This window comes from Tupaia chinensis, unplaced genomic scaffold (genome assembly GCF_000334495.1).
Source record: "Tupaia chinensis unplaced genomic scaffold, TupChi_1.0 Scaffold000263_1, whole genome shotgun sequence".
In the NCBI taxonomy this organism is placed as follows: domain Eukaryota; kingdom Metazoa; phylum Chordata; class Mammalia; order Scandentia; family Tupaiidae; genus Tupaia; species Tupaia belangeri.
The window spans coordinates 1,528,522-1,539,471 of record NW_006159743.1 but is presented as its reverse complement, the minus strand read 5'-3'; the positions used below and the strand labels follow the sequence as shown (position 1 = coordinate 1,539,471).

General features: G+C 43.2%; 1 protein-coding gene across 1 annotated transcript in view; it reads right to left on the bottom strand.

Moving 5' to 3' along the window:
* Positions 1 to 4,925: 4,925 nt before the first annotated feature.
* LPAR3 (lysophosphatidic acid receptor 3) overlaps positions 4,926 to 10,950 on the bottom strand; it is an 82,413-nt gene continuing 76,388 nt past the window's right edge. Inside the window, exon 3 of the mRNA XM_006149453.3 lies at positions 4,926 to 6,472. Coding sequence (XP_006149515.1) covers positions 6,144 to 6,472 — 329 coding nt within the window. The 3' untranslated portion in view covers positions 4,926 to 6,143. The remainder of the gene's footprint in view (positions 6,473 to 10,950) is intronic.

Sequence of the window (10,950 nt, the reverse complement as noted above, 5' to 3'; positions counted from 1 at the left end):
TTAAAAAAATCATTCTATGGAGGCCAGATTTTTTTTTTCTTTCTGAGATTTTTGCTATAGGGCACATGCATTTACTGGAGAGACAGAGAGACAGAAAGCGAGAAGTCACCCCTCCCCCCCCAGGGGGACAACCATGCTGCAATCCCTACTCTTCCATTCTCTCCTCAAGATTTTGGGCATCCACACATACACATACACACACACACACACACCTGGCATGAGTTTCAAGGTGCTGCATCCAGAACTTGAACCACAGTCAGCTATATTGGAGTCCAGCACCTTAACCACTATGCCACCTGCTGGCCTCTGGAAGCCAGAATTAAAAAAATAAATATACACCATCAATATCACCAGTGTTTCAATGGACCTTGAGGCTGGTTCATATTCAATATGTAATGTCTATTCCTAATGTTTTCTGCTGCCTTTCACATTAAGTCCCTTGATTTATTTGTATATTTGTGTATATGTTTTTATGGTTTTTTTTTTTTTTTAGTTCTTTTAAAGGGCAGGGCATTTTTGGTAGGGGCTCTACAGCACCTAGGAAATGTTTGAAAAATGTTGGTTCTAGTAAATGTAAAATAAATGTGTGATTTTCTGTTTGCCTTGATGGAGTGAACAGCAGTTCATACATTTCAAATGTAAGTCCACTCTTAGCAAACATAAGCAAATCATCAGGCCTCTTAGGTTCTCCACATGGGTTAATGATTTCATTTTATTCTAGAAATCCTTTCTCTCCTGTACAGATCATGGATTTACGACCACACATTTCATACCTGTCTAAACTCACAGATTTCAGAGGAGCTCCGCAGGTGATTCTTATGCAGGCTAACGTTTGAGAACTACTGTAATAAATGAAAATAGAGCTCCTTTTATTTGAAATTTCTGCACAAGGAGTGAAATCTAAAGAATCCAAAGATTTGGGGGCTTTTTCAAGGATTCACATCTGGAAGATGAGGCATAAAATAAGAATATTGAAGGTGGAAAGGTCCTTACAGATCATTTAATTTAAGCCTCTCACTTAGGAGAGCAGCAACCCTATCTAGGTTTTCATGGACAGTTCAGGGCAGAAGAGAAATCAGAAGGTATTCTGAACTCCATTCCAGTGCTTTAACATGGTTGCCATATACGTTTTGTGTGAGTGAGCCGCACAACGTTATCTGTGTCAGTCCTACTGCGCATAGCATATAATAGCACAGTTTTCTGAGAGATAACTGTGAAATCCTAACAAATCTAGTGCATTAGAAAATTTTCCAGTAGATCCAAAAATGTGTTGAAGAAGGGATCCCATTTTAGAATATGCACAAAGACGTAACATGGGCTGTGGCCAGCAGTCCCATCTTTTTCTTCAATATACCTTATTTTTAATGTACAATGTGCAGACTCTAATCTCGATAACAAATATAGTACGAATGCATTATGGAAATTTGAATTATGCAAAGTTGAAATTGCTGATACAGAAAAATGCTAGAAAATTTTGCTACAACAAACTGCAACTCACTAAAAAACTGCCAAGGACCGCAAATTCCAAAACTGGTTGGCCCGATGAATTGCAAATCCTGGATTACCACTCATAAGCACTGCATTGCACAGTGGGATGTGACCCACACTGTTACTCAAGTACACCAGAACCTGCACGTGGCATTTCAGTGACCATCAGGCTATTGTTTGCACTCTAAACATTTAGCTCAGAAGTTATAGGTGATAAAACCGTCTGAATCCCGACCACGGTTCAAATCCCGGACCTGGTGGCTTGCTTTCCCACTTTCTCTCTCTCTCTCTGTCTCTCTCTGGTCAAATTAAAATAAAGGAATGAATAAATAAAATTAAATAAATAATTCTTTTTAAAAAAATGTTCTGAATCCCTAACAACTGCCATTGATAGTTTAGCATCTGTTAATTTGGGAAAAAGCACGCTCTAAAAGGCCCTGGAGAGAATGGTGTAGAGATAAGATGTAGCACTGGGGTTCAAAAGCACAGCAACAGCATCTCCCACCTACTATTTCTTTCTCTGTAAAACCAGTCTTAAATTATGAGTATTTAAAATCATGTGATGTGTTCAAGAAAGCATCCTTCACACAAACTGCAGCTTCCCTTACTTTAAAAAGTCCTTCACATATCTACCTGAAGGATAGGAAGGCACTCAGTCAGAAAAACACTTGCACATCTATGTTTATTGTGGCATTAATCACAATAGCTAAGATATGGAACCAACTCAAATATTCACAAACAGAAGAATAGGTTGAAAAAAGCTAGCATATATACACTATGGAATACTACTCAGCCATAGAAGAAAATGAGACCCTGACATTGGACAGAAAGTGAATGAATATGGAATATTTACTGCTAAGTAAAGCAAGCCAGACTATGAAAGAGAGGCATTGTATGTCCCCACTTAATGTATACCAAATGTCTGCCCTTCATGGCAGCAATGGAACTAGTAGGTGGTAAAAAGCACAGAGAGCAGCTGTGGATACCAGAGACAGTGTGGGAGGAGGGTGAGAAACGGCAGAGGGTGAGAGGGAGGAAATCAAAGGGGGAAAAAAGTAAAATATGTAAGAAACATAGTAAATAAAAATAAAAAAATACAAACAACAACAAAAAAGTTCATGTGCTAATGCAATTCTAACCCCCACACCGATGCCCAAAAGACAATGAGTAAAATTGTCAGGAACCTATGGAGTTTCCAATTTACCAGAGTTAGTGACCCACAAAGAGGACATCATTCTCTGGTAAAGCCTCCTATCTGTTTCCGTGTGGTTCTAATTCTTGTGTGTGCTCAGTGAGATGCATCGTCATGTAGGATAACGCTTTGGTTATTTTTATTTCAGGCTCTAGCAGGGCTTGAGCTTGTCGCTAAAGCACCTTCACAGATGTGGTCACAGGACTCTCCTTCATTATGTCTATTCAGCCAACTGAAACAGAAGTTCAAATAATCTTATTGCCCTCCCCAAAATGTTACAGGACTAATGAGCTAATGAGCACACAACACTTTCAACCTCCAGGAGGAAAACCGGTCTACAAGCATGGAGCCCAGCATGCGCTATAGTCTTCTGGGGCACCACCTACAGGTGAATAGAACTGCACTCCTCAAACTCCCTCATGCTGTTGCCCCTGACTCTGTTGAGTCCTTGGTTCTGAACCACCCAATGGTGGGCGGAACACATGCTCAATGTGTTGAGAAGCCAGGGCACTTTTTTTTTTTTTCATTTATAAAAAACACAGAAGTGTCAATTATGAGGAAAATGTGAACTTGTCGAAGGCTTACATTCATTTGATGACTTAGTGTTGTTCTTAAGGGACTTCCACAAATGGGGGTTGCCACTTCATTTCCATGCTTATGGTTCTAAGGCCACACACTGGCCCCAAGTCTGTTACCATCTGAAGCGAATAGGCACCAAGAAATTTCAACAATTTCCAGTGATCTTTTCCTTTCTATTTATTATCATTATTTTTTTTGAGATTGATTTTTGCCATAAGGCACGTGCATTGGCCAGAGAGACAGAGACATAGAGACAGAAAACAAGAACTCATCCCCCAGGGGGGAAGGCCACACAGCAATCCCTTCTCCTCCACTCTCCTGTAGGGATTTTGGGCATGTACGCACAGGCACCCAGCATGAGTTTCAAGTCATTAGGTCCAGGACTTGAACCACAGTTGGCCATGTGGGAGTCCAGCAACATAACCATTATACCATCTGCTGGTCACAGAGCTTTTTCTTTCTAAGCAGGCAGTCTTCACAAAGGACTAACTTCCCTTACCAATACAGATTTATCGGAACACCTTGGCCAATGCTACAAATGCAAGAAGGAAATTAAATTTGGTTTATCTAAAGAGTAGCCCATGCCTTGTGTCAAGCACTGGTCTCACAAGGTCTGGATAAAATTTTCAGTCATCTCAATGACTTGCAGGTAAACTTGGGAACATAGAATGTAAGCGGGAATAGTCACTCTTTGTTTTGTTTTCGTTTTCCTGCTAAGAGCTGGGTTCTCTGAGGGTTCTCGGTAAGCCCTGTGACCCCTGGCGCTTGTCATTTCTAAACATACATGGTTTCTCTACTTTTGTACCATTGCTGAGATATGTGTGTGCATAAAAAGAAAAGCTCTATATTCCTACCCTGAGTTTCCACACGTTGGATCCCCTCCAGACACCATTCTGAATATGACACTCTGCTGCGGAGTACTAAAAATGATCCTTTCCTCAAAATAAAACCGTTAAAGATCCCTTAGTAGCTATTCAGAGACTGGAATTCAATTTCAATTCTCCCCCCTTTGGCCAGCTGTACATTCAAAATGCTTACATAAAACACTGAGAGCATGTACTTCGTGGCAAATGCGATTTCTCTTCCGTAGAAGAAGAAATGTGTGCTCTCTTTCCACAAACTATCGAATATGTTTCTTCTTAGAAAATCCACAAAGCAATAATGCACCTCAACAAGAAAGATTTTTTAAAATTTTATTTTATGGGTAGCTTTGATAAAAGTTTCAGGTAGACCCACTTACTACACAGAGTATGTGAAATCTGTACTTTCAAATTGTAGTACTCGCTACTTCAGGGCCATTACATCTAAAAGCATGACTCTCAAATTCTTTTATTACAAGTAGTTCTTGCACATAAATGTTACATCACAACAGCAAAAAAATTGTAAACTTCTTTTGCAAACTACATAAATACTATCATTTCTGTCTTGAAGTTATTCTTTTTTTATTTCTTTTTTTGGAGAGGTTTTTGCTATAGGGCACGTGCACTCGCCAGACAGACAGAGACAGAGAGACAGAAAGCGAGAAATCACCCCCCAGGGGGGATGGCCATGCCACAATCCCTTCTCCTCCATTCTCCTCTCGGGATCCTGGGCACGCACGCACACACGCCTGGTGTGAGTTTAAGCCACCGGGTCAGGGATTCGAACCACAGTCGACTACGTGGGAGTCCAGCAACATAAGCCATTACGCTAACTGCTGCTCCCGTGATTCTTATTTTAAATCAGAATGTAATCTAAATGCTTTACATAGAAAATGTTGGTCAGTAGCCTAGGTGTACACAACATTTTCTTTTTTACTGACTTGCCATTCATGTCTTTGAAGGAGAAAAATTCAAAAGAGAACCGAGAGAAAAATTCAGTCCGCAAGCAAGACATATACTGAGTGTTTGCTGAAAACCTTAAGTAAAATAGGAGGTGTGCAATTATTCCACACACTAAATCCGGTAAGCTACCTGAGGTACGGAAACTCACAGTAAGGTCTCCAGTCCAGCCCACATTGTCCCTGGGGGGAGGATCCAGGATTCAGGCTATTTGTCTGCTGTACGCGAGTGTCCGTTTTCAAGTGAACACCTCTTTCTCTTTTCTTGAGCACATGACAGGTCATTTCTACAGCGCTAGCCCTCGACTGGAAAGTCCAGGCGACCGTTAAATTCACTGTATCATCTCGGTCCTTGGAGCCTTAACACATACAGTTAAACTGTATAAATACACATGGGAACGCACGCGCGTGTTTAGAGAACCCCTCAAGGTCTTTTCACTTCAAACGAGGTTTTGATGTTTACCTGTTTGTTGTTATTTTTAAGTATTTTCCTGCAGTATGCCTTTTTGGCTCACAATCAAGTTTAATCGGAAGCCCTCACTGATTTGTTATTCTTAGATTCCTATTGAACACCCAGCTACTGGCCATGGTTTCTTTGAGGAAAAGAGTATCATTGCGGAAGCATTTCTAAAACTTTTAAATGCATGCAGAAAGAATTACATAGGTTTTTCCAAGCAGCTACATAAGCTGGCTCAAGTAACATTACTTATTCTTTATTTTGGCTGACGCCCTTTAACGGCATCCCTTTCAAACACAGAGAGAATGGCTACAAGAGAAAGGCAGGGCCGGGAATGCAGGGCCAGGCTGTCAGGGGCTCCGAGCAGTTCACAGGCCAACAAGCAGGATCCACGGTGATGACTTGCCGCTGTGCATTTTTCTCTGAATGCATTGGGTCCCCTCTGGATGCCCTTGCTTTTAACTATGTAAACCCATTTTATTTTTAACCTAGCAGTGATTCATTCAGCCCTCAAATAACACTGTGCATGGGTTTTGCTAGGATAGGTCGCCATTCCTAACAGCTCATTTCCCAGAGGAGGTCCAGGTGGGCCGGGACACATCCACGGCTTAGGAGCTGCTTTTATTGCAGACTGTGCCTTGGCCAATGCTGTCTTCCAGGTACTGGCTGCCCGTGTCGCTCCTGCTGAGCACTGAGGACGGGATGCGGGAGGGGCGCCTCTCCCCATTCTTCTCTTGCGAGAAGCAGCAGATCATCTTCTTCATGGTGCCGTACATGTCTTCGTCCTTGTACGAGTAGATGATGGGGTTCACGACGGAGTTGAGCAGCGCCAGCAGCAGGAACCACCTCTTCACGTGCTGCACATCACACTGCGTGCAGTTCAGGCCGTCCAGGAGCAGAACCACCAGGCCTGGGGTCCAGCATACCACGAAGGCCCCTGGGGGGAGAGAAGGGGAAGCAACATGCCTCAGACCTGGCGCTGCTCAGCAGAGTTCTCTCTCCCAGCCCCGTCAGTGCTATCAGGGGACCTCAGTGTTTGTGCTGACAACTGCAGAACAAACTTCCACCCTTCAGCTGTGAGCCTGACCCGGGCTTGGTAGAGGCCAACAGCTGGGAACCTGCCTGACTGGCAACCACATTCTATTCCACTCCCACTGCTTACCCAGGGCTTGTGATTTTGGGGGGGCTCACATGGGCATCCTGTTTACCAGGCACTCTGGTTACCTTGGTTAGTTCTCTGAAGCACAGTAGGAGGCTGTTGGAATCACTCTCTACATTTTTCAGATCAGAAAACTGGGGGGCCAATTGCAGAGGAGGCTATGTGGCAGCCTCTCTGACCCCAGGGCTCACACGCTTAACCGTGCATTCTGCTGTTCTCTAAGTCAGATTTTCTAAACGCTTTCCTGGAAAGAAAACACAACTGCGACTGTGGCATTTTCCTAGCCTTTTCGTGAAGTCACCTCTCAAAAATGTGATTCTTCACAAATCCATGTGGATGCTCAGTAAGCACTATCCTCTTTTTAACATATTCACAGGCCATCTGCTTAATCATCTGCTCCAGACTGAGATTTCTTTTTGGTCGTAAATATAGTTAGAAATGTGCTGTTTAGCCTCTGCGATTGAGCAGGAACAGTAGTCTCCTCTGCGCCCCTAGGCATCAGATCATACTCACCTCTAAACGTCGTGATATTTTCCTCCCAGATATGAGACACGGATCCCATATTCTCCTCAGCTGTCATGGCCTCAGATGACAGAAACAGCTAAGCTTACCACAAGCCAGCACTGTTGTAAACGCTTTCCCTCACTAACTCATACCACGAGGTTGGCATTATTACCATCCCCAGGAAACTGAGGCGTATGAGACGTCAAATAACTTGCCTTCATCAGTAGCTTGTAAAGGTCACCAAATTTTGGATGCAGGCAGACTTTGTCCATCAGCTGTTCTCTCGGTCACTACACAGCTTTCCTCTACAGGCCAACATCCCTACTTCTACACGCACGTGATTATCCAGTCAATAAATGGTCCTCTGGAGCTTACGGTGTGGCAGGGGCTGTACTAGGCAGGGAACAAGGAGAAGACCATGCGCTCAGGGAGCTAAAATGCTAACAGGGATGACGGAATAAAGAAGCAAGCCTAGGGGCCGGCTGGTGGCATAGTGGATAAGGCACTAGATTCTCACATGACTGACTGCAGTTCAAGTCCTGGACCTGGCAACTTGTTGTCTCACTTTCTCTCTCTCTGGTAAATTAAAAGTAATAATAAAATTAATTAACTATATAAAAAGAAACAAATCTATAAACTCTATCACCAACTAGTTACTCTTTTTTTGGGGGGGAGAGGGTTTTGCTATAGGGCACATGAGTTCACAAGAGAGAGACAGAGAAAGATAGAGAGACGGAAAGTGAGAAATCACTTCTCAGGGGGAATGGCCACACCATAAGCTGTCCTCTTCCACTATTATCTTGGCACACATTCCTGGCATGAGTTTTAAGTAACCAGGTCTGGAACTTGAACCATGGTCGGACTACACGGGCGTCCAGTGATGTAACCATTATGCCATCTGTTGGTCCCCTAACTAGTTATTCTTATTGCTTAGAATTAGTTTTTGTCAGTCTTTCTTTCTTTTTTTTTCTTTTTTTTTTTCCAGAGAGAGTTTTTGTTTTGTCTTTTTCCTTTATGGCACATGTGCTTGCTGAGGAGAGAGAGAGAGAGAAAGTAAGAAATCACCCTCCAGGGGGCATAGCCACACCATAATCCCTTCTCCTCCACTCTCCTCTCAGGATTTTGGGCACACATGCACACAAGCACACATGCCTGGTATGAATTTCAAGCCGCTAGGTCCAGAACTCGAACCATGGTCAGCCATGAGGGAGTCCAACGCCTCAACCACCATGCCACCTGCTGGCCCCTGTCAGTCTTCCTTTTGCTGCTTTATCTTCCTTCTGAGAGATATAACACTAAGCAAGAGAAGCCAAGAAAGACAGAAAGGTGGTATGAGGAAGCAACATGCCATAAGCTGTGGGCCCAGTCAGGCTTATTCTGACAAGCTCCACAAAAGAGCTGAATGACCTCACTTCTCTGAGCCTCCAGGCCCATCTTTACAAAGCTGAGGTGGTAAACCCGGCTGTGTGCAGTGACTGTGAGGATCGGAGGGAACAGCAGAGGGTGTCCAGCACTGCTGGAGTCAGAGCACAGCAGGTATGAGATGCTTTGCTTCTGCCCAAATTCGATGCCCAGGAGATGGCAGGAGGGTTTAATTCTCCATTTCCTAACTGCACTCACCACTGGTTCCCTACTTCCTCCATCCTGTATTATTTTTGATCTGGCTGACATATGGATAATGGACTTGGAGATAAGAGGTCAGAGTTTGGGGAACCAGCAGTTAGCATAATGGCTATGACGCTGGACTCCCATGTAGTCGACCAATGTTCATGTCCCGGACCCAGTGACTTAAAACTCACGCTGGGCACGTGTGCGTGCGTGCCCAAGATCCCAAGAGGAGAATGGAGGAGAAGGGATTGTGGCATGGCCATCCCCCCTGGGGGGCGATTTTTCGATTTCTGTCTCTCTGTCTGTCTGGCAAGCGCATGCGCCCTATAGCAAAAACCTCTCCAAAAAAAAAAGAGGTCAGAGTTTGGGGAACCAGCAGTTAGCATAATGGCTATGACGCTGGACTCCCATGTAGTCGACCAATGTTCATGTCCCGGACCCAGTGACTTAAAACTCACGCTGGGCACGTGTGCGTGCGTGCCCAAGATCCCAAGAGGAGAATGGAGGAGAAGGGATTGTGGCATGGCCATCCCCCCTGGGGGGCGATTTTTCGATTTCTGTCTCTCTGTCTGTCTGGCAAGCGCATGCGCCCTATAGCAAAAACCTCTCCAAAAAAAAAAGAGGTCAGAGTTTGGGTCTTATTTTAGACACTCATGTCATCACTCTGGGGTTTGACTTCCTCAGCAGTAAACTGAGGATTTTAGGCTACGTCTGGGTTTTTCAGAATCCCTTACTGGGCTGCAACCAATTTAATGGGTTGGGATGATTTTTGTTTTAAATGAAAGAACAGGGTGAAATGGAACAAAATAGGACAGCTCAGAGTATAATCTGTAGACGAAAGGGATTACTGTTTCAAGAAAGTTGTGCTTCAGTTTTATATACCATGTTTATCTGTAAATTGGTTATAAAATATAATTTGTATTTTGGGGCTTGGTCAAAATCTTTGAAAAACACTCGTTTAGATCATCTTTAAGGTCCCACTTAGGGCCAATGGTCTAATTTTCCCACATTTGTTCTCTTCCCTGTCCCCGAGAGAGTTACTATGTTGTCAAGATAGAAGAGCCGAACAAACCAGATATCAAAAGCTGCAGTTACTTAGATGTGAAGAGCCCTCTCTATATGAAACTGCAGGATTTCAAGCAGTCTCAGTAGGAGGATTCCAAGGTCATTGTGTCAATGAAAAGGAAAGGAAAAACATGAACTTCATACTTCGTTAAACATGCCCTGAAATTTAATAGAGTCTATAACTGCTAAACCAATGGAAGGGGTAAATTGTAACCAAAGAAGGGGAAAAAAGGAATCTCAATACCAAAAAAAGGAGAGAGGAATTTAAATGAAAAAAAAAATGTGATAAAGAACAAAATAAGATGCTAGAAATGAATTCAAATATACTGATCATCAAAGCCTATGTAAATTGTGGTATAGTAAAAAAATAACGAGAGAATCTAAACACTTTTTAAGATCTAACATTATATCCATATGTATCAAAACCAGGAGAAAAAGTAAGAAGATGATTAACGCATAGTTGATGACATGGGTACCCCTACAGGACAGCCAGCTACTGGGGTGGGTGGGGACGCAGGAGGTTCTAAAGATATTGGTAAATTGTGTGGCAAGTACATAGGCATCGTTTATATATTTTTTTCACTCTTTAAGGTATTTTTAAAAATGATCTTACTGGGACCAGCAGTTAGTGTAATGGCTATGTCATTGGACACCCATGTAGTTGACCGCAGTTTGAGTCCCGGACCCAGTGGCTTTAACTCATGCCGGGCGCATGTGCGTGTGTGCCCAAGATCCCGAGAGGAGGAAGGGATTGCAGTGTGGCCATCCACTCTGGGGGGTGATTTCTTGCTTTCTATCTCTCTGTTTCTCTCTGTCTTTCTGGCAAGTGCACACACCCAATAAGAAAAAACAAACACACAACAAAACAAAACAAAAACTCTCCAAAAACAGAAAAAAAGTTTTCTTACTTTATTATTACTATTTTATTATTAAGTTTGCTATAGGACATGTGCACTCACCAGAGACAGAGTGAGGGAAAGTGAGAAAACAAGCCAGTAGGTGCAGGACTCAAACTGCAGTTGGCCATGTGGGAGTCTAGTGCCCTAACCACAAGGCCACGTGTTTTTTTTTTTAATTTG